Consider the following 20,784-nt stretch of genomic DNA (forward strand, 5'->3'; position numbering starts at 1 on the left):
CAGAAAAGGCAGCCATGAACCTACATGGCACCTTGTAGGGAATCAGTCCATTAGGCCAATAAGCCAATCAATTGACTTTAATGTAAAGAGGTATCAAGGGGTATTGGTAGGACCCAACATCTATCTGACAATTGATGTCTAGCCAAGGGAAACATAGAAAAGAATACACTAGAGGGGTTGCAGGGTTATCAGTATAGACTGCACAGTCTTCTTCAAGTGTCAGTATATAAAGGGAAAGGTTAGAAGGAATACACCTGATGGCAGGGGCACTTTTGGGCTTACTTCTGCCTGAGAACCTCACTGCCTCCCTGTACTTCCCTTGTTTGTAGACCCGGTGAGGGGGTTGGCATTTCTAGTACAGAGATATACAATTATAATGGAGCCAGCTGTTTTGCCCTCTATGAGACTGTTGGCATCCTCAGACCCAAAGATACTGGTACGGGCTTTCCTATTGTTATATCTGTGACAACACCAAGTTGACTGGAAGTGGTGATATTTTGAACACAGCAGCAGGTTTGTTAAAGGTGATGTAAACCCTCATTACTTTTAGCTAATTTTCAGAGCCCCCCGCCTTCCCCCACAACCTCATCACTTCCCTAACGTAACTGTGCCTGCATAACTTGTCCTAAACGTCAGAGCTGAATAGCAGTGCTGGCAATCGACATCTTTGACTGTGTCACTTCAATTGCAGGTTCTGTTGGGTACATGCCCACTGATCCAGAACCACTAGACAGCTTAGCAGTTGGCTTGTGGCTGGAGAAGGGGCCCTGCAGTGGGTCCTTTAAGAGTAGCCTCTAAATTATATCCTTATAAAGGTGCTTAGTGATGTCATTGGTTATAACTGGAGCTTTGTGATGTCATTTCTGTCAAATGACCCACTGAAACTTGTGTATTAGAATAAAAAAAGTACCCCCTGTTGCAAAATATGAGGATATTAGAAGTCACCTCGGAGTTCCATGACCTGTATAAAAACAGGGCCTCGTGCTTTTATATAGTCATGGAACCCCTCGGTAACTTATAATATTCTTTATTAACTATATACTGTAAATATGTATGTTGTTTGTTTTGTTTTTGTTTTTCCCTTGGTGTCAAGCTGGTGTGTAGCACAATACAGTATGTCTGTGGGTGGGAGATATGGGTGCACTATTTGCAGCTCCAATCCTCTGAGTAAGCAGCTTGTCTCTGCCTAATCCCCCCGAGTAAGATCATCATCATATAGGAAATAAGAAGCTTCCAGGCCACTGTGGCCACTAAAGGGTCTATGCAAATTAAATTCTAAACCCCTAGAGAAGATTTAGCCGTTAATCTCTGCAGATGAATTGCTGCCGAGCACCTATTTGCACCCAAAGGGAGTGGCGGGCACTTGCCATCTGACCTGATAGATAACTACATTAAAACTGGGATATTATCAACATCTGTCATTCAAATTGATTCTCTGTGGTATTCTGTGTGCTAGCTACTGCTTGCCTTTAACCTACTATACCCTCGGTTGTTTTGCTGTTTAGGTCTAAATAACCCAATTTGGTCTCCCCAGGAAAAAGGAAAGACACCTCTTAAACAGAGAGACATTGGGAAACCCTGCCAGGAGCACTTTACATGGGGAAGCAAACAGCTGTCCTTGGTAACTTTCAGATCCAAATGTACATTATTTTAACCAGAATTTTGGCCTTTTCTAGTGTTCACAGCAATGATAACCCACCACACACACACACTTTGGTTTGGGGTGGGTGAGTGAGGGTGGCATCGGTTTCCAGATTGCCAGTCCAGGCCTATCTGTATTATAGAACTTCTCTTGATTGGGGGTGAAAAAATAACTGGCTGAGAGCAGGTGTGTATCCCACATATATATTTGGAAGCAGTTCATGCCCGAGCTGCAATAATCATCTGTAATCTTTTTCACTGTGTGTTACAGACATCTGCTGGGGCACAGCCTTAATGTCAGAGATCAGCCCTTGCCTTATTATACACACTGTGCATAAATATGTACCCGCATTGTTATTGCTTCACTATTAGAAACACTGCTTTGGACATAGAGATTGATATGGCGTGTTTAGTAAGGCAGGACGGTCTCAGTAACACTTTTTATCAGGGCTGTCCAAGCCAGTGGCGTAACTTGGTTGCGCTGGCCCCCCCTGCAAAAAAAATCTTCTGATGGGGCTCGGCACCAACAGCCCCATCAAGGGTACAGCATCAGGAAGGCCACCTCAGGATGGCACAGGAGCCAGAATTGCCCCAGTTCTTAGCTAAGTATAACAGGAGGGAGTTTAAAGCCTTAAAGGATAAGTAAACCTTAAAAATAAGTGAATGTAAAACGAATGAGGGTGCTATTTTAAGAACTTTTGCAATGTACATGTATTATTTATTTTGTTTTCATTCCAAGATATTAAGGGATACATGTAGTATTAGTATGAATGAATTTGTTACAACAGCGCCACCTGCTGGTCATTTTCTAACCAGTCTGACCACCAAGTAGTCAAGGAAGTTGTCAGGAGAAAGAAAGAAGCTGCTCTGATGTTCTTCTGCTTTGGAAAAAAAAATTGAGATCTTTCTCAAATCCTTCCTAAGCAGAAGAACATCAGAGCAGCCTCTTTCTTTCTCCTGACAACTTCCTTGACTACTTGGTGGTCAGACTGGTTAGAAAATGACCAGCAGGTGGCGCAGTTGTAACAAATTAATTCATATTAACAGTACATGTATCCGTGTTGCTAAAATATTGAGAGGGTAACATACCCTTTAAAATATGTCACCTAATAATCTCTGTGGTGTGATACTTGTCACCGTTCTACTTTGTGTGGCTGATACTTTAGCTGGGGATAGACTGAGCCAAGATCAGGTTACACGTCAACAACACAACAACAAATGACGGGTTGCACAAGGAGGCGGGATCACTTTTCAACACTAAACTTCAGGTGCAAGTGAAGCATCTGGAGTTATAATCCTGCTGTTACATAATTCTATGGCCCACCCAGGGCTTGAGATAGCCCCCCCAATCATCGAGATGTTGAATATTCTCATGATGATAGTACACAAAGACGCGCGCCAATTTTTTCTGTCACTGCAAATTTTTCGACTGCAAATTTTTGCAGCAGTTTCTTGAAAACATTCTCGGGCAATGAAACACAAAAATTTGCAGCGGATCCATGCCTGCCGAATAAATTTGCCCATCACTAATCTCATCCCTTTTCATGGCGTATTTCTTGGGAACGCTCCTGGGTTTCACTTTTTATTTTCTGCTTTGAACAGTGCTCACCACTAGCGTTTGGATTCCATAGTGGAAGGGGTGGGAGTATCATTTCCAAACATAATCTGGGCTATGGCCATACATACATAGAGCTACTCATTCGGCAAGCAGTTCATTGCCCTGCTTGGATACGTAGGTAGTAGACCACATTGGGCTTGTTCAATTGACTGGCCACGGATCAGATCATAATAGGGGAGAACCACATGAACCACATCCCAATGGGATTGTCAAACATATGTAACTAGTGATGGGCAAATTTATTCGTCAGGGATGGATGCGCAGCAAATTTCCACACTTCGCCATCTGCAAATGTTTGAAACTGCCGTCAACATTCGCCTTGAGAAATGTGTTGCGTCAAAAAAATTGTTGTGCATCAAACTTGACACTCATCAAAATGATTCAGACGCCCATTGACTTTAATGCATTTGGATAAAATTGTCGCGTGTCAAGATTTTTTCGGCGTTTCTCAAATTTTTGGGCGAAGCAAAACGGGACAGATTAGCCCCATTGCTATACGTAACTAATACCTGGCCAGAGTTGGCAGCTATCTAGATGGCATCGATAGAAAGAGAGTATTCGTTGGAGAGGTTAATGAAATAAATCTTTTCCCAGTGTTGGCGAGTACATTTATATTTATATAGCACCAACATATTCAGCAGTGCTGTGTAAGGCTACATAAAAACCAAATACTTTATAAAATTTCCATAACTCATCATCATCAATCCAGAATTTATTCAAAAATGTGTATTAAAAACCATTTCAGCATACTGACCCCATGATCCTCCACCTTGTGCGTTTTGTACCCTCTGGTATTTACTCATAGGTGATTAGTCCCATAGGGTTACGAAACACGTAAGGGAATTTTTGGAAATATTTGTGACGTGAGCCTTGGGAACCGGCACATTTCCCGTTAACTTCGGTCCTTTGGATTTTCCCAAGTACTAGGATTGTACATAAAAATCAACATGAGACTAAGCGATGCGGCTGGTATCAGGGGCCCTGTTCCCAAGGGCTTACAATCTAAAGAGTGAAGTATAACAGATTGATAGATGCTTGGATTATATTTAACCCTCTCTTGCCTATTCTGTACATATGTGAGGGTGTATATATATATATATATATATATATATATATATATAAATAAAAAAGACCAGCAACACCAGGATTTTTGTAAATAGAAAAAGTGTTATTGCATATGTAACCAACGTTACGTTTCGGTCCCCATTGGGACGTTTCTCTCCCCATTGGGACCTTGAGAAACGTAACGTCGGTTACATATGCAATAACACTTTTTCTATTTACAAAAATCCTGGTGTTGCTGGTCTTTTTTTATTTATATGTTGATCTTACCGAGCACCCGGGTAAAGGATTTGGAACGGAGTGCTGTCCACTACAACAAGATATATATGTATATATATATAGATAGATATGAATGTCCCTGTTCTGAATCATTAGCGCAGCAGATGATGATTCCTGTTGGAGATTAATCCTCTCCTTACAGTGCAGCAGCTGTAACGCACTACAGGAAGATTCCTGCATCTGTTGCAAATTCTGGGATGTGATAGAAGCACGCAGGGGCTAAATCTCAGCCTTCAGACATCCCCTGCTCCTCCCTCGCTGTCTCCCCTCCCCATAAACACTGGTAGATTCCCCCCATCTCGGCCGGGCTGCAGTTGGCTCTGGCAGACACCGGTAGATGCTCCAGCGAGCAAGGAGGGAGCCTGTAAGTTCCAGATGCTGAGGAATGGCCCAGAGTTGGCTGCAAGAATGATGCCCACTCCTTGAGCAGAATGAGCTGCTGGGGGTGAGTATTCATCTAACTCATGCCCACAGGGGGCTGCCATGCTCTTGCTCATGCTACATACACTTTGCTTTGCAGGGGGTTCACTTTACTTATTGTCCCATGCAGCAGCCCCAGGAATATCTTTCTGGAACCCTCATTCATAACATTGAAACTTCAACTCCCAGCATGGTTTCCCTCTTGGTTATATGTTGAAGAATTCTGGGAGCCCAGCAAAATCAGGGGACCCGAGGTTCAAACAAAAAGCTCTAGACCAATTGGACCAGGGTTCCTTTCTGAGATTATTATAAAATTGATTTAAGGCACCTGAGTTGGGGTGTAATGTAAATAAAAGTACAGACTGAAGGGTTTCTAGCAGTGCAACCTGCACTAGTCTGAAATTGTCTTTTAAGCTTACGCTTTAATGCCGACCCTGTTAATGTTGAAATGTCAGTATAAGGGATTGTGAGGGTGCGGGATGCACTAGTAGTTGTGCACGGGGTTGGGCTTACACAAACACAAGTGTGGGGCTGCATTAGGAAAACATATGGGCATTAATGCACTATAATTCTCTGTTTCTGTGTTTACTGTCAGCAGAAATGTGTATAATGTGCTGGTGCGACGCATTGCCCTCACTGTGCTTCTGGGAATCCGCTTTCATCCCCCAGGGGAAACTGCAACTGGAAATGAGAGGGATGATTGTGCGGTTACGGAATACCTAGGCCTGAATCTACACTGTACAACTCAAGGCCCTCTTAGCAAATGTGGGGGTGACTAGTCAAGGTCCCACATTTTGTTTTGAGCCAGTTTCCTCTCTGGGAATGGGCTTCAACTGTATAAGTTAGTGTGCGCAGTAAGGCAATGTGGGATTAGGAGACAGGGCTGTAGTTGTGGCATAGTGTGCATAGTTAGGCAAGGTGATAGTGTGCATAGTTAGGCAAGGTGATAGTGTGCATAGTTAGGCAAGGTGATAGCCTGAATCAGTGCTGTCCAACTGGCGACCCCCCTTATGTGGCCCCCCACATGAAAGCTTGGCAAGGTGATAGTGTGCATAGTTAAGCAAGGTGATAGCATGCATAGTTAGTCTAGGGGATAGTGTGCATAGTTAGTCTAGGGGATAGTGTGCATAGTTAGGTAAGGTGATAGCTTGCACAGGTATCCACCTGTTATTTGTTTCAGATGTCAAAATTGTTACTCTCCCCACTGAACTGAAACTTTGGAGTGTTGTTGGAGCCTAGTGCTACGGCTCTAACACCCCATTGAACAGAATGGTGTCGGACTGCTCAGAACACTCACATTGGGGCACCTCTAGCTGCTTTTATAAATTGTTTAATTTGTTAAATGCTTTCCTTAAAAAAGCCAGAAAAGTGTTAATAAATGAGAGGACTGCTAAGAAACCACCAGAACTCTCCCCTTCCAACTAAGTTTGCTGCATGCAAGAGCTCAGGAGCAATGAGTTGGATAGTATTATGTGAGATGCTGGGGGAGCTTGGTACAAACAGACAGGGGCGAGTTGATGCTCTCTCCTCAGACGGCAGTGTCCCACTAGGTACCAGGGGCGGCAAAAATGCAGCTCCTGGTACTTTAAGAGTTTTTCAAAACGGAAATTCAGCTCTTCTAGCACAGAGAGTGTAGTTAGGCTGTCTCCACTAGCGTACTGGCCCTCTCTGCGGCCCTCGTGGACCCCCCTGGACCCCTCAGGCGCAAAAAGGTAAGCGCATGGTGGAGGGGGCGTGGCAGCAACAGGATGGCCCCTGCAAACAGATACACAGTCAGACAGTCAGTCAGTCAGTGCTGTCTTTCATCCATTTGTCAGAGTCACAGGGAGGACTGTGGACACATTTGGGGCCTGCATTTAAACCTGTTATATCAAAGGATTATCATCTGCTCTCATTTACTGTTCACTGTACTATACTAATACTATTACTGTATATTGCCATCCCCTGAGACACCTGCTGCCTCTCTCTCTCTCTCTCTCTCTCTGTCTCTCTCTCTTTCTTTGTTATGAACCTGCACTTTGTAGCTGCATGTTGATAGATAGAGAGATAAATAGATAAAAATAGATAGGTAGAAAGACAGGAATAAAGATATTGATAGAGAAAAATAAAATAGATAGCTAGATAGATAGATGATAGAGATAGATGATAGATAGATAAACAGACAGACACTAGGAAAGAAAGAAAGAAAGAAAGAAAGACAGACAGATAGATAAAGACTAAAAGATAGATAGATAGATAGATAGATAGATAGATAGATAGATAGATAGATAGATAGATAAAGACAGAAAGACAGACAGGTAGAGAGATAGATAGATAGATAGATAGATAGATGATAGATAGATAGATAAGATAAAGACAGACAGGTAGAGAGACAGACAGATAGATAGATAGATAGATAGATAGATAGATAGATAATCACCCACTAAGTTATGCCACTGGATAGACAGATAGAAACATAGCTACATTACAAAATGCCTGATTTTGGGGTATACATCCTTATATAATATGAGAACTTACACCCTACAAAGTGCCTAGGAAGTTGTGTTGTGGGACAGACTGAAAGCAGACAGTGACTTCCAGCTCTACTCACTGACTCAGGGACCAGAGGCTTGTGTCACTGTAGTAGCAAAATTCTGCCGTTTTGGGTGAAAACGTTTTTCATATAATGCATTAGAACCAAGTAAAGGGAAAGTTAAGTCAGGTCAATAAACAGTACAAATACCAAATAATACAAATGTATTATAATCAGTAATTCATACTTTGTGGTTGGTCACAAGGGAGCTCAAATGTCCCCATTTTAGGTGGCCTTGAGGATCTAAAAAATGGGAACAAAAAGGGGGAAAATATTTGCTCAACAATGTCCATTTTATGAGGCATATTCACTTTCACCTCATCATGACAAAGCATGTATGGCTCATGCCCTAGTAATTCTGCCTATATTCAGCCTTGCCCAAATGTTTCATCAGGGCACTGCCATTCCCATGGCCATGAGGTTAGAACCTTGACTCAGGGCCTCAGGCCAAACTAGGAATTCTTCATTTCCATGTGCAATTGTGCTGTCTACATAAGTGAAACCCAATTATCTCCCCCCTCCCCTGTTTACGTGTTTACGTCTGAGTGCAGCCGGTGGGGGCATGGGGTTTGCCACCTCATGCGGCAAAAGCCTAGGGGCCCCCTGTGTTTCTTTATAGAAGTGGACGATGCACATGTATTTATAGCCTAGACTGTTACTAGGGCGGTTCTGCTGTGTTATACATTGATATGGTTTTGTATTGTTGTTATCCCTGGTCTGTTACACAGTCTCTCATCGTGTATCTTTGATCCCAGCAAAGTGCCCAGTACTTACTGTTAATGTTATTTGCATCCTGACAGCAGGGATTGGAACGATAAATCTGACTGTGAGGATGGGAAGAGCAAATATGAGCTGCAGGGATTAGAATGTTAGATGTGTCTGCGAGGATCAGAATATTAGATCTGTCTGATAAGATCAGAATATGAGTTGTGTCTGCAGGGATCAGAATATTAGATGTGTCTGCGGGATCAGAATGTGAGATGTGTCTGCAGGGATCAGAATGTGAGATGTGTCTGCAGGGATCAGAATATTAGATGTGTCTGCAGGGATCAGAATGTGAAATGTGTCTGCAGGGATCAGAATATTAGATCTGTCTGCAGGGATCAGAATGTGAGATGTGTCTGCAGGGATCAGAATATTAGATCTGTCTGCAGGGATCAGAATGTGAGATGTGTCTGCAGGGATCAGAATATTAGATCTGTCTGCAGAGATCAGAATGTGAGATGTGTCTGCAGGGATCAGAATATTAGATGTGTCTGCAGGGATCAGAATGTTAGACATGATTGCGGGGATCAGAATGTTAGACCTGTCTGCAGGGACCAATAGATGTGTCTGCAGTGATGAGATCATTTAACTGAGGGGATCACACTACAAGGTCTGACTGCAGTGACTGGAACACCAAACTTGACTGAAGAGTTTAGACCAGTAGATTTGACTGCAGGGTTAGACCAACATATCTGACTGCAGGGATCAGATCTATAGATCTGACTGCATGAGTTAGATCAATATATTTAACTGCAGCGATTGGAGTATTGTATTTGACTATAGGAATCTGGCCAATAGATATGGCTGCAGGGATCAGAACAATTGATCCAAGTGCAAGAATAGGATTCTTTGATCTCAATGCAGGGATCAGACCAACAGATCTGACTGCGGGTATTTTAGATCTGACAGCAGATAATCAGAATACTGGATATGTCTGCAGGGACTGGAACATTAGATCTCACTGCAAGGATCAGAGGAATACATTAGATTTTACTGCAGGGATCAGAACATTGGAACTGACCTCAGGAACTAGAACATTAGACTGACCCTCTAGGTGACATTCATGTTGGCCTGGCAGTATAGTTGAAATCAGCCAGATTGTCCAATCAGATGCAGATATACATATGTCTTTATGGCTGTTGAGGTGGCTGGGAGTTGTAGTTAAACTACAGTAATAAGTTGAATATCAGAGGCTGTGTTAATAGATCCATTATTCTAAAGGTGCACACTCCACAGGCCTGGCACATGGGAAGTCCAAGTACATTCAGTTTGTTTCTTGTGAGAAAATGTAAAGTGTGACGGCCTTCTCTCCCAGTGCACCTCATTAAGTGAGTGAGAATCATCAATCAGACTCACCGGCTCCAACTCTCCAGACACCGCTGTGTGGCACTGGCGCTCTAGTTAGTCACAATCACACATGTTACTTGGCTTTGCCACTGTCATAATGATTCATCCCTAACAACTTGTAATACAGAGCTTTCCACTTTAAAGGGGAACTCCCCCTACTGTGTAACTGTAATTTCTACTGAAAGCTGTGCACTTGTGGTTCTGACTCCTGAAACAATAGAGCAGAAGATTAACTATCTATCTGTCTCTTTATCTCTACCTATCTGTCTATCTATCATCTCTCTCTCTCTCTTTCTCTCTCTCTCTCTCTCTCTCTCTCTCTCTCTCTCTCTCTCTCTCTCTCTCTCTATCTCTCTACCTATCTCTCTATCTATCACAATCTATCTATATGTCTTTCTATCTATCTATCTATCTATCTATCTATCTATCTATCATCTATCTATCTATCTATCAATATCTATCTATCTATCAATATCTATCTATCTATCTATCTATCTATCAATATCTCTCTATCAATATCTATCTATCAATATCTATCTATCTCTCTATCTATCTCTTTATCTCGCTATCTATCATCTACCTATCTGGCTCTATCTCTACCTATCTGTATATCTCTCTCTCTCTCTCTCTCTCTCTCTCTCTCTCTCTCTCTCTCTCTCTCTCTCTCTCTCTCTCTCTCTCTCTCTCTCTCTATATCTCTCTCTCTCTCATCTATCTCTCTCTCTCTCTCTCTCTCTCTCTCTCTCTCTCTCTCTCTCTCTCTCTCTCTCTCTATATCTCTCTCTCTCTCTCTCTCTCTCTCATCTATCTCTTTCCCCCGCTCTCTCTACCTATCTGTCTATATCACAATTTATTAAGACAGAGGGAGAAACCAAACTTGTTTCTGACACAGAGATTTCAGGCCACTACATTAAAGGGGAACTCCATCCAAACACTGTTTATTACACTGTTTAATACAATCGAATACAATTTAGCCACTTTCCACTATGCCGTTCAAAGCAGCATTTGATTATCCTTTTGTCGTCTCTTTTTCTGACTCTTGAAACAATGTACCGAAGTTTCTTCTCTTCCTGGCCTATTTTATCATTTGGCTTCTTCTCCATTGTTCCAAGAGTCAGAACCAGCAGTGAAGGTTGTACAGCTTTCAATAGCAAATATATTTTCAAATAACTTTTACACTTACATATTTTGTTTCATTAAGCAAAAAAAAAACAAAAAAACTTTTTTGGTGTGAGACGCCTTGTTAATTATTTAACCTGAGCACTTGCTGATGACAAGTTCTTGCTGTACTTTGCAGGGTGTTAACCTGTCAGTGCATAAATACATATTGCAGCTTCTTGCATGTGTTTCCTAGGGGAGGTGTGTGTGTGGCTTGATCTGTTTTTCCTGTGGAAGTATTTAACCCTTGCTATTCCAGGTAGTCCGGGGAAAAAAAAGAATTTGCACTGCATAGATATATATATTTATCCACAGAAATATAGGGCAAGTTTTCGCAGCGAGGTGACGTGTTATTTCTCATTAACACCCTGTGCCTGAACATGTTTATCAGCTGCATCTCCTAAACATAAAGTGCTGTTATCTCCAAGCTCCGGGATGGGGGGGGGTCATCTCTGATCCCCCTCTATTAAAAAAGATGCATGGTTTTCATTTCAGCTGCTGCATAATCTATCACTGTCCTAGCAGTCGTATCCATAAATCTATGTTATCTGAGATCACACAGAGATAATAGCACTTCATGGTGTGTATTAGCACTGATTCATCTAAAATTACTGTCTGCGTGATGACTCAGCCCCTGGATAAAAAAGCTGCTTTATTAGACAAAGCCGCACACATCTTTTTGCAGTGTTTTACCTTAAAACAGTAATAAATAAATACATGCACAGTTTCGGCCCACTTGAATGTGCTGAGATCAGGAAGATTTGGAAAGGGCCACTATATGGCACAAAATGCGTGACCTACACTCCAGAATTTGCATGGTTTGTTCCATTGCTGATTGCCTGAAGAAATGTGCAGGGTTAGGGTGATGGAAGACAAATGGGACTTGGGGACAGTCAGTTTATCCATTATTATCTCCCTCCAACAGCTTCCAGTTACATGGCCTATCGGGCAGAGACCTGGAGACTGCATGATTGTCCACCAGCTCAGAATAAGGATGGGTTAGAGTGACTATAGACACCCAAAACAACAGCCAAATATGGCCACTGATGTTCCACTTCAAATGGGTTGACTCATTTCACAACTCCAAATGAAAGACTGCAGAGAATTGTTAATTGAAAAACTGCTATCCACGAGAATTGCCAGCGCATTTTAACCCCAAAGAGGGTCTTCATTAGGAGTAAAGAACAACAGAATCATTTTGTTTGTTCCTGGCCCCTGATGAAGACCCCATCTGAAGGTGAAAAACGTATTAGGTAATTTTTACGGTAATTTCTTCTATTGTTTTTGTCTTTCATGAAATGTTGGGAATTTTTGATGGTAATTTTGTGTTTTAATGAATATTTTTTTTTTTTTAAATGGGACCCTGGGACCCATCATCAGAAAAAAATATTCAAAATCCTATTTTATCACATTATTTAAGCAAAATGAACTTTAATTACACTAAATAAATTATTTGTATCTTGTTTCATATGGTCTGGGAATTCAGAAATATAACAAGCAGGCAGGAGCCATTTGTGGACACTGTTATTAAGACAAGTCTTGTATCATCTCAAAATCTTGTTTGTGCACCAGAATGGGGGACCTGATGTCCATCCCCATGTCCTGGTTACACAATTAAATGGTGACGAGAACTGGGGGAATGTGGGGAGAGCAGTGATGAATGGAAAGTGAAAGCAATTGTCTGCCCTGCCGTTATGCCTAAGGCATAGAGGAGGGGCAGGTAATAGTTGATTGACAGCTAAGAATTTTAATTGCGTTTACAGCTATGAATGCTGTAATAAAAAAAAAGAATTTGAATTTCATGTTTAATTTGAAAAGGACTTTTATTATACAGCTTTTTATGTCTGGGTGACAGGTCCCCTTTAATGAATCATTTTTTTGTTTTGTTCACGGTCCCTTACTCAGACCCCATCTAGAGTTGAAACATATTAGGCATTTTTGATGGTAATTTGATGTTTTATTAATTGTCTCTGATTTCAACCCAATTTGGGGTTAAAATGCATTGGGCATTTTTTATGGCAGTTTTTACAAATCTACCATTGAATAGCATATTCTTAAGATTTGCAGAACTTGTTTTATTAAATTGCTATTTTTTTATCTTATGTTTATGATTTCTCACCATTCATAGCTCCTGAATATTGTGATGTCTGTGGTTTGCTCCTGTAGGTTACTTTCTCTTTGTATTTTCTGTTGTACCTCCTATGAAGGTGTCCTTGGTGCAGACTGCAGGCTATTCTTGTCATTGTGTCGCAGGCTTCCAGGTTTTCCTATCACTTCCTATAGCCCCATGTTGTGTTATAATCCAATACAATCCATCGGTAAGAAGATGGTCCCTGCCCTCGTACGTTAGTCACAAGTCCCCATCTGTGATTGCTTGAAGGGTGAACGTTAGGTTTTAAAGGAGAAGTAAACCCTAAAAATGAATGTGAATAAAAATGCCATATTTTATATACTGAACTTATTGGACCAGTCTAAAGTTTCAGCTTGTCAATAGCAGCAATGATCCAGGACTTCAAGCTTGTCACAGGGGGTCACCATCTTGGAAAGTGTCTGTGACACTCACATGCTCAGTGGGCTCTGAGCAGCTGTTGAGAAGCTAAGCTTAGGGCTCGTCACTAATTATCCAGCAGAAAATGAGGTTGGTCTGTAATATAAGCTGATGCTACAGGTTTGCTGATTATTAAATTCTGATACTAATTGCACTGGTTTCTGTGCTGCCATGTAGGAATTATCTGTATTAATTACTAATCAGCCTTATATTGTGACATTTCTATTCTATGTGTACTGTATATTATGAGTGGGTCCCTAAGCTCAGTAAGTGACAGCAGCACAGAGCATGTGCAGTGAATCAGCAGAAAAGAAGATGGGGAGCTACTGGGGCATCTTTGGAGACACAGATCTTTACTGCTAAAGGGCTGTGGTTGCCTTGGGCTGGTACAGAAGCAGAAAACATCATGTACAACATTTCTGCCTACTTATTTAGTTAGGCTTTAGTTCTCCTTTAAACAGAAGGTACAACTCTTCCTACTTCAGGATATAATGTATATGGCTGCCTTCTGCACAGCCCAATGACCCTCCACACCCTCTGCGTTAAAAAGGGGATCCAGGAGGCTAGAAAGTGGGGAAGCATGGTAGGGTTGGGCTTTGTCTCAGGCAGCAGAGGTAAGGTTGACTAGTGTTGCCACCTGGCTGGTGTTTCACCAGTAGAGACAGGGCCAGTATTACTTTCACTGGAAATGTACTTGCTGGTAATTTTTTAATCTACCCTTCATTCTGGCCCCATTCTGGCTCCAAAGCTCATTTCTGATAATAAGGCTCTCCCTGACCTGCCCACTGCCCATCAAATTCCCAGCTCCATTGTATCATCGCCCCCCAATCCCACATGTTATTGCCCACACCCAATTTTTAAGATCAGCCAGACCAGGCCAGTAAATATCTACCACACAGGTGGCATAACAGGGGCAATAATTGGGGTGGATTTGGAGGTTTGAAAGATCAGAGGAAGCTGACTGTTAAATGAGAGGGGGAATAGGGGTGAGTAAACTTGCAATATCGCCCATATCCCATGTTTTACTGGCCAAAAATGATGGGCGAATTTATTTGCCAGGCAAGGCTTTGCGGATTTCCGGATTCCGCCGACAGCAAATTTTTTCGTGAAAATTCGCTGTGGGAAAATTCAATGCGACAAAATAATTGTCTTCTGCACATCAAAATTATTCAGACGCCCAGTGACTTAAATGCATTTGGACAAAATTGTCTCTTCTGTCAAAATTGTTGTGTCAAAATAATTTTGACACCCATTGATTTCAATGTGTTTTGCGAATTTTTCGCTGTTTCAAATTTTTTTCCGGAGTTTCGCAAATTTCTCTGTGAAGTGAAACAGGACAGATTCACCCATCACAACTGGCTACCTGTGGCGGATTAATGACATGTGGGGCCCTAGGCTACATCCAAACAGGGCCCCTTTCAGGCTACTCCTGGGTCCGAAAGCGTGTACCTGAGCTATCTACGCTGGGTCATGTTCAGCTCGTGCCAGCGACATCACTGGGTCTCCATGTATCCCCATGTACTCAAGCACCTTGTCTTCTCCCAGCAGTGAGCCCGACTCGACCCAGCAGGGCAAATCAAAAGAAATATTAAAAGAAAAGTAAATAGAAATGGGTCCCTGATCACACTGGGTTATAGCCTAGGGGTAGCCTGTGCATTAATTTGCTCCTGGTGGTTAGACCCAAACATGTGTCACTCTGATTTAAGCCCTGCAGTAACAGGTCCATCAATAATTTGCATCTGAAACCAAAATTAGCTGCTCCATTGAAATGCATGGAATCATCACCCAAGTCCTCCACTATCCATACGAAGCAGTGGAACCCTTTGGATCCATGTTGGCATCTCTGTAGGTTGGGGAAATATCAGCTTTACCAGTCGTACTTGGCTTGTGCTCCTGTTCCTTTATATACACATGGAATTCCTCTGTGACGTCTAATGTCATTATATAGCACAACAGAGGGTACACATCCCCTAGATACCCGGCTGCTTACACATTATACATGACACAGTTGTTCCAGTGTTGTATTGGGAAACCCAGACTGTTCTGCTTTAGTTGGGAATGCTGTATCACCGAAAGCAGCAGAATAAATTGAGCCCTGCCACTCCTCAAGTTTTGCTTCTCGAGGTGGATATTCACACGTTCACACTCTTGTTGCTGAGCTTTTCCTTTATCTCCTGCACATCACTAATTCAAATGACTCATATTTTGCCTTTGAAAAAAACTCATAAAGAAAGAAGGAAATGATCATAAAGTTATATAATTATATAAGTATAATGATTTTCCCCATGATAAAGCAATTTCTCCTTACATGTGACAATGTTTCCAGTCCATTAAGAATTTGAGGGATGGTAGACCTATATCCAGTAGTGAGGGGGCGAATTTCTCCCGTTTCACTCTGGCGGCAAAACACGCCTACAGTTATCCAGTCCCAGCTCTACAAACCCCCCCCCCCCAATGGCCCTGAATAAAAATTTCATGGCAACCTCTGTCCTGATATTCATGTTCTTCTAGCACTGTAGCCAAGTGATGTAGGCATCATCAATCTCTTTCCATTTTCAGCCAAATTCCCTTTAACACAAAGCCCCCTTCAACTTCCCAAATGTGACCTTGTATGTTATCCTTTACGTGGCCCTAAGGGAGACTCCTGTTACAGGATCTCCTTGTAAACTATCCGTACTCTTCTTCTCCCTCAGGCAGGAGCATGAACGAGCTATTCCCACACACACAGACCCGAGGAACTATGGAGAGAAAAAAAAAAAGCAGAACATCACAAGTTTGTTTGTCTAATTAAGCGTTTAACAAAGCGGCAAGAAAATTCAAATGAACCCATCTGTATGCAAAGCCCATTGTGAAAATTATTCTGCTAAAGAAAGTGGCAGACATGAATGCGGCGGGCATGAATTACACAGATTGTTACCAGTCAATTCAGCCTGGGCAAGCATTTGAATCAATAATAGGTTAACCCCATAAAAGGTGACTTGTTTATGTTGTATATCTTCACAAGTGTAGGGTTCCTAGGTTAAGTTCTGATCAGGGCATGTTATATACTAAATTTGGATCTTCTCATTGGGATTGAGTAGGTTTTTTTTTCTAGGAGCTCAGGTTTCTTCCTTTCTTCATTGGCTTTTTCAATTTCCTCCCATCAGTCATAAAGCAAGACAGAACCAGACATGATAACCTCCCTGAAACAATTCCTGGGAGTCCCATGCTACTCATGCTTACTGTGTGCATGGAGTGGTAGACATTGTAGGCCTTACGTGGACGATGCCTGGTCAATTGGCATGCTATCCTATCTGAATGTGTATACAGATCACATCATTGGTCCATTGATGCTCTGAATGGTCCCCCTAACATGCAAACTGATCATTGGCCCGGTGATGACCTTTGGATTAGCCTATGACTTGGTAAAATCCACCATTTACTGATCTGGGTAAACCAATGGATCATTATAAGCATGGCCAGTGTAAGGTACGTAGATGATGGATGCTGTTGTCTAGCTCAGGAAACCCTTTCACTAGGGCATTTCTCATCTACAAATGGTTAAATGCAACAGGGAGGTGGATTCCTGCTGCGTTTGACTGTCTACATATCTCCCCGTGTTTCAGCTGTGAGAGCAACACAGATACTCAGCCTGATTGTGTCTACCATATCTCAGATCTGGGACGCTGTTCAGGTTTCATTTTTCTCTGGTATAATCTCCCCAGAGGAGCTGACTTAGAAACTGAATTGAGGTCAGGCTGGAGAGCTTGTTATTTTGGGTAGCAAGTTGTTTTTTTCATAGTTTATCATCATTTTTATTCTCCCGTTAGAGAATTAAGACTCTTATCTTTAGCCAACTTTTGTCTCTGTGGATTATTTACTAAGGTTGGCTGAGTGCTGTTTGAGTGGTTAAAACATGTGCCTTACAGCTACCGACTTGTAGCTAACCTAGAAAAGTCTCCTCTTAATCCTAGGGATAAAACTTACTTAAGGGCCACTCTTATGAATTTAGAAGAGAGGTCCCTCTCATCTACAATCGTCCTTACTCTGTGGGCATTATATTATCAGTATTCAGGCCAATGTGGTATCATTTCATGCCCATATACTGTATGTGTTTCCGAATAACATATCCCATACTTGTACTAGCTGTTAGATTGGGAACAGTCCCCTAGAAATACTGAAAAACCTTTTGTGTGGTTGACCATCTTATATTCTGGTTATATTCCAGTATCCAGAAAAACCAAGGTCCTAAGCATTCCGGATAACAGGTCCCATACCTGTACTACCAAAGATCTTTAGAGCAAGGCTGTGTGAATTGTACCAGGCCATAATAACAAGCACTACTACCACTACTGGAGGACCCATGAGAGGGCCAACTGGGGACCTAAACAATGCGCAGTGTCAATAGATCATCTTTCAGATGTGCTGACAGTTACACGAGCACTGCATTCCAACTGCAAAAAGTATTATGTAATAGTATATATAGTGAATAAAGTACCCCCTCTTGTAAAATATAAGGATATTATAAGTTACCGAGGAGTTTCATGACCATATAAAAGCACGAGGCCGAAGGCCGAGTGTTTTTATACAGGTCATGGAACTCCGAGGTAACTTCTAATATCCTCATATTTTACAACTGGGGGTACTTTATTTATTATAATACACAAATTTCAATGAGTCATGTGACTGAAATGACATCAGAACTCACCGTTTATAACTGATGACATCAGAACTCACCGTTTATAAGGATATAATTTACAAGATATTCATGGCTTTTGTGTATTATAATCAAATTATCCACAATTTCCTTTTTATTTGTTATAATAAAACAGTAACTTGTACTTGATCCCGACTAAGATATAATTAATCCTTACTGGAAGCAAAAACAGCCTATTAAGTTTATTTAATGTTTAAAGGAATTTCTAGTTGACTTAGACTTAAGATATGAAGATCCAAATTATGGAAAGACCCCTTATCCAGAAAGCCCCAGGTCCCGAGCATTCTGGATCCCATACCTGTAACATATGTACTCAACTGGAGTCTGTAGTGAAGACTGAATACTTTAGGGCAGTGATCCCCAACCAATGGCTCATGAACAACATGTTATTCTCCAACCCCTTGGATGTTGCTCCCAGTGACCTGCTTATTTTTAAATTCCAGGCTTGGAGGCTTGCTTTGGTTGTATAAAAACCAGATGTACTCCCAAACAGAACCTCCTGTAGGCTGCCAGTCCACATAGGGGCTACCATATAGCCAATTACTGCCCTTATTTTTCACCCTCAGGAACATTTTTCATGCTTGTGTTGCTCCCCAAATTACATTTGAATGTGGCTCACATTGGGTTGGGGTTGGGTTGAGGTTGAGGATCCCTGCTTTAGGGCACTTTCATTGCTAAGTGCATTAGCTTCCTTTCACCCCACCATCTCATTGGCTTGCAAGGCTGAACAATTTGTATTGTTTGTCACAACTGATTCATGTGTGGCTTCAGCATAGGAGATGGGTTAATAAAAAACTCCCTGTCTCCACTTCCCACCCTTGTATTCAAATTAGTGAGCTGAGATCCTCTGGGTATTCACCAAGATTGAGGTTTCAGAGCCAGCTCATTAACAGCACTTTCTCGTGAGGGTTTTTCGTGAAGATGAAAAAAATAAAAGAACGAGGGGAGGGTGGACCGGTAATGCACGGGACAGATAGGAGATGAGCTTTGTGGAGGTATTGAGACTTCCACACCACAGGCAGCTGCACGGAGAAGGCAGAACAGAGAGCAGGACAAGGAGAAGCAAGATGATCTGATATTGTTCACATTATCTTGACATTTAGTGCCAGCCTTTTCTCTTTGACTTTGCTGAGGACTTTTAATGCCAACAAATACCTGAAGCCTCCTTGCTTGAAACACTCAAAATCAGAAAGAAAAATATGGGGAAGCACCATGGCTTAGCCAAGCATTTCAGGTAGGCTGCTCTTTATTTGCCTTTGTAACTAACAACTATTAATGAAGATTAAGGGAGTCTTTTTTACCTTTATGAAGGGTAATAAGGTGGGGGAAATATATAGAATGTTGATCTACCAACCCTCACAAAACTCAATGCCCTTTATACCAGTCCTGAATTATTTAAGGGTTTGATTCTCACTGGGACACAATCTGCTTGGGCTGTATGTTCTTTCTGTTTTTACCAGGGATTCCTCTGGGTTTTTCTAACAGTATTAAAATACACTGAAAGGTTAATTGGCTCCTGATGAAGCTGAACCTGCTGTGTTTACCTGTGATGGGGTAATTAGATGCAAAGCTTCTTCGGACGGGAACGGAGGTGAATAGCTGAACATAGTTCTGTATAATACAGAGGACATTATCTAGGGTAATACATGAAAGCACTAGTTAATGTCTCTGTTAGTAATATGCTAAAGCCTTCTTAGAGATGCTGAAAGATAGAGGTTAAGATACCCTAGCATGTGACTCCGGAAAGTCCACTGGGGATAAAGTTAGGAGACCTTTCACATAAGTCTGCAGTTCTGGTCCCATAATATCTCAGGGCTGTCCATGTCTCTGAAGTTATAGTCACCTTAAAGTAGAGATTTCCCATCTGTTCAGCTCTTCATCTGTTGACCCCTCTGAAGGTGGATGGGGAAGCAGTAGATGGGGAAAAACTTGCTTGCCTACTCTACATACTCATCATTCACTGAAGCCCAGTTAGGATAAGGTTTGGTTGGAAGAGTTAAATATTTGTAGAAGAATTCTTGAATTTGTTATGAGAAAAAAGGGGGTCCTGAAGAAATGTTGGACCACAAATGAGACCTTGAATAAGAATGTCCAGAAAGCCCAGCCTTAGGGATTATTGGAGGGTGGTATAGTTAACTCGACTTATATCAATGTTCAATGTGAACATCTTCATTCTAGTTCTTTGAGAATCAATTTGGGGCCACCTCTATTCATGCTGCTTTTGGTTCCCCTTGTATCTGGGGGATTTCTTAAAAAAACCTTTTGGGGTCAACCTACTACCCCCTACCTGCCCAGTTCAAGTCCAGCATATTTTTTCAGTCACCTCTTAGTCCATAACCATGTTGTTGTTAGAGTCCCTTTGATATAGTGTTCCAAGAGTATCTAGAAAACAAATTCTTCAGACTTGACCCTCTTTCTTCATTGCTTTGGGACCTCTAAGGTGAGGTGTGTGCCTTAGAGGTAGCATTATAATGCGTGTAGTTTTCTTTATATCATTATATAAAACTAGTGAAAATGGGTTTTCATTAGGGGTTGCTTATTTATTAAGAGAAAACCAGTGGGGGACTTAAGTGTAAAAGTACAAAACATAGGTGGGCCCAGTCACATTCGCCTCCATTGCAATACTGCTTTTCGTAATTTGGATATTTGTACCTTAAAGGACAAGGAAAGTTAAACTA

The 20,784-nt window shown here is 41.7% G+C and overlaps 1 protein-coding gene across 5 annotated transcripts in view; it reads left to right on the top strand.

Moving 5' to 3' along the window:
- The window catches only part of grid2ip.L (glutamate receptor, ionotropic, delta 2 (Grid2) interacting protein L homeolog), a 56,069-nt gene that overhangs the window by 5,138 nt on the left and 30,147 nt on the right, over positions 1-20,784 (top strand). Inside the window, exons 1-2 of one of the 5 annotated variants that reach the window (XM_041575456.1) lie at positions 4,789-5,045; positions 11,788-12,115. The exons of 2 other annotated variants lie outside the window; for them this stretch is intronic. In XM_041575456.1, the coding sequence (XP_041431390.1) occupies positions 12,081-12,115 (35 nt within the window). In that variant the 5' untranslated portion in view covers positions 4,789-5,045; positions 11,788-12,080. Of the gene's footprint in view, positions 1-4,788; positions 5,046-11,787; positions 12,116-18,971; positions 19,341-20,784 lie in introns of those variants that run through there. 2 more of the 5 variants (XM_041575457.1, XM_041575455.1) reach the window with 2 other exon arrangements.

Source organism: Xenopus laevis, chromosome 9_10L (assembly GCF_017654675.1).
Source record: "Xenopus laevis strain J_2021 chromosome 9_10L, Xenopus_laevis_v10.1, whole genome shotgun sequence".
Classification (NCBI taxonomy): domain Eukaryota; kingdom Metazoa; phylum Chordata; class Amphibia; order Anura; family Pipidae; genus Xenopus; species Xenopus laevis.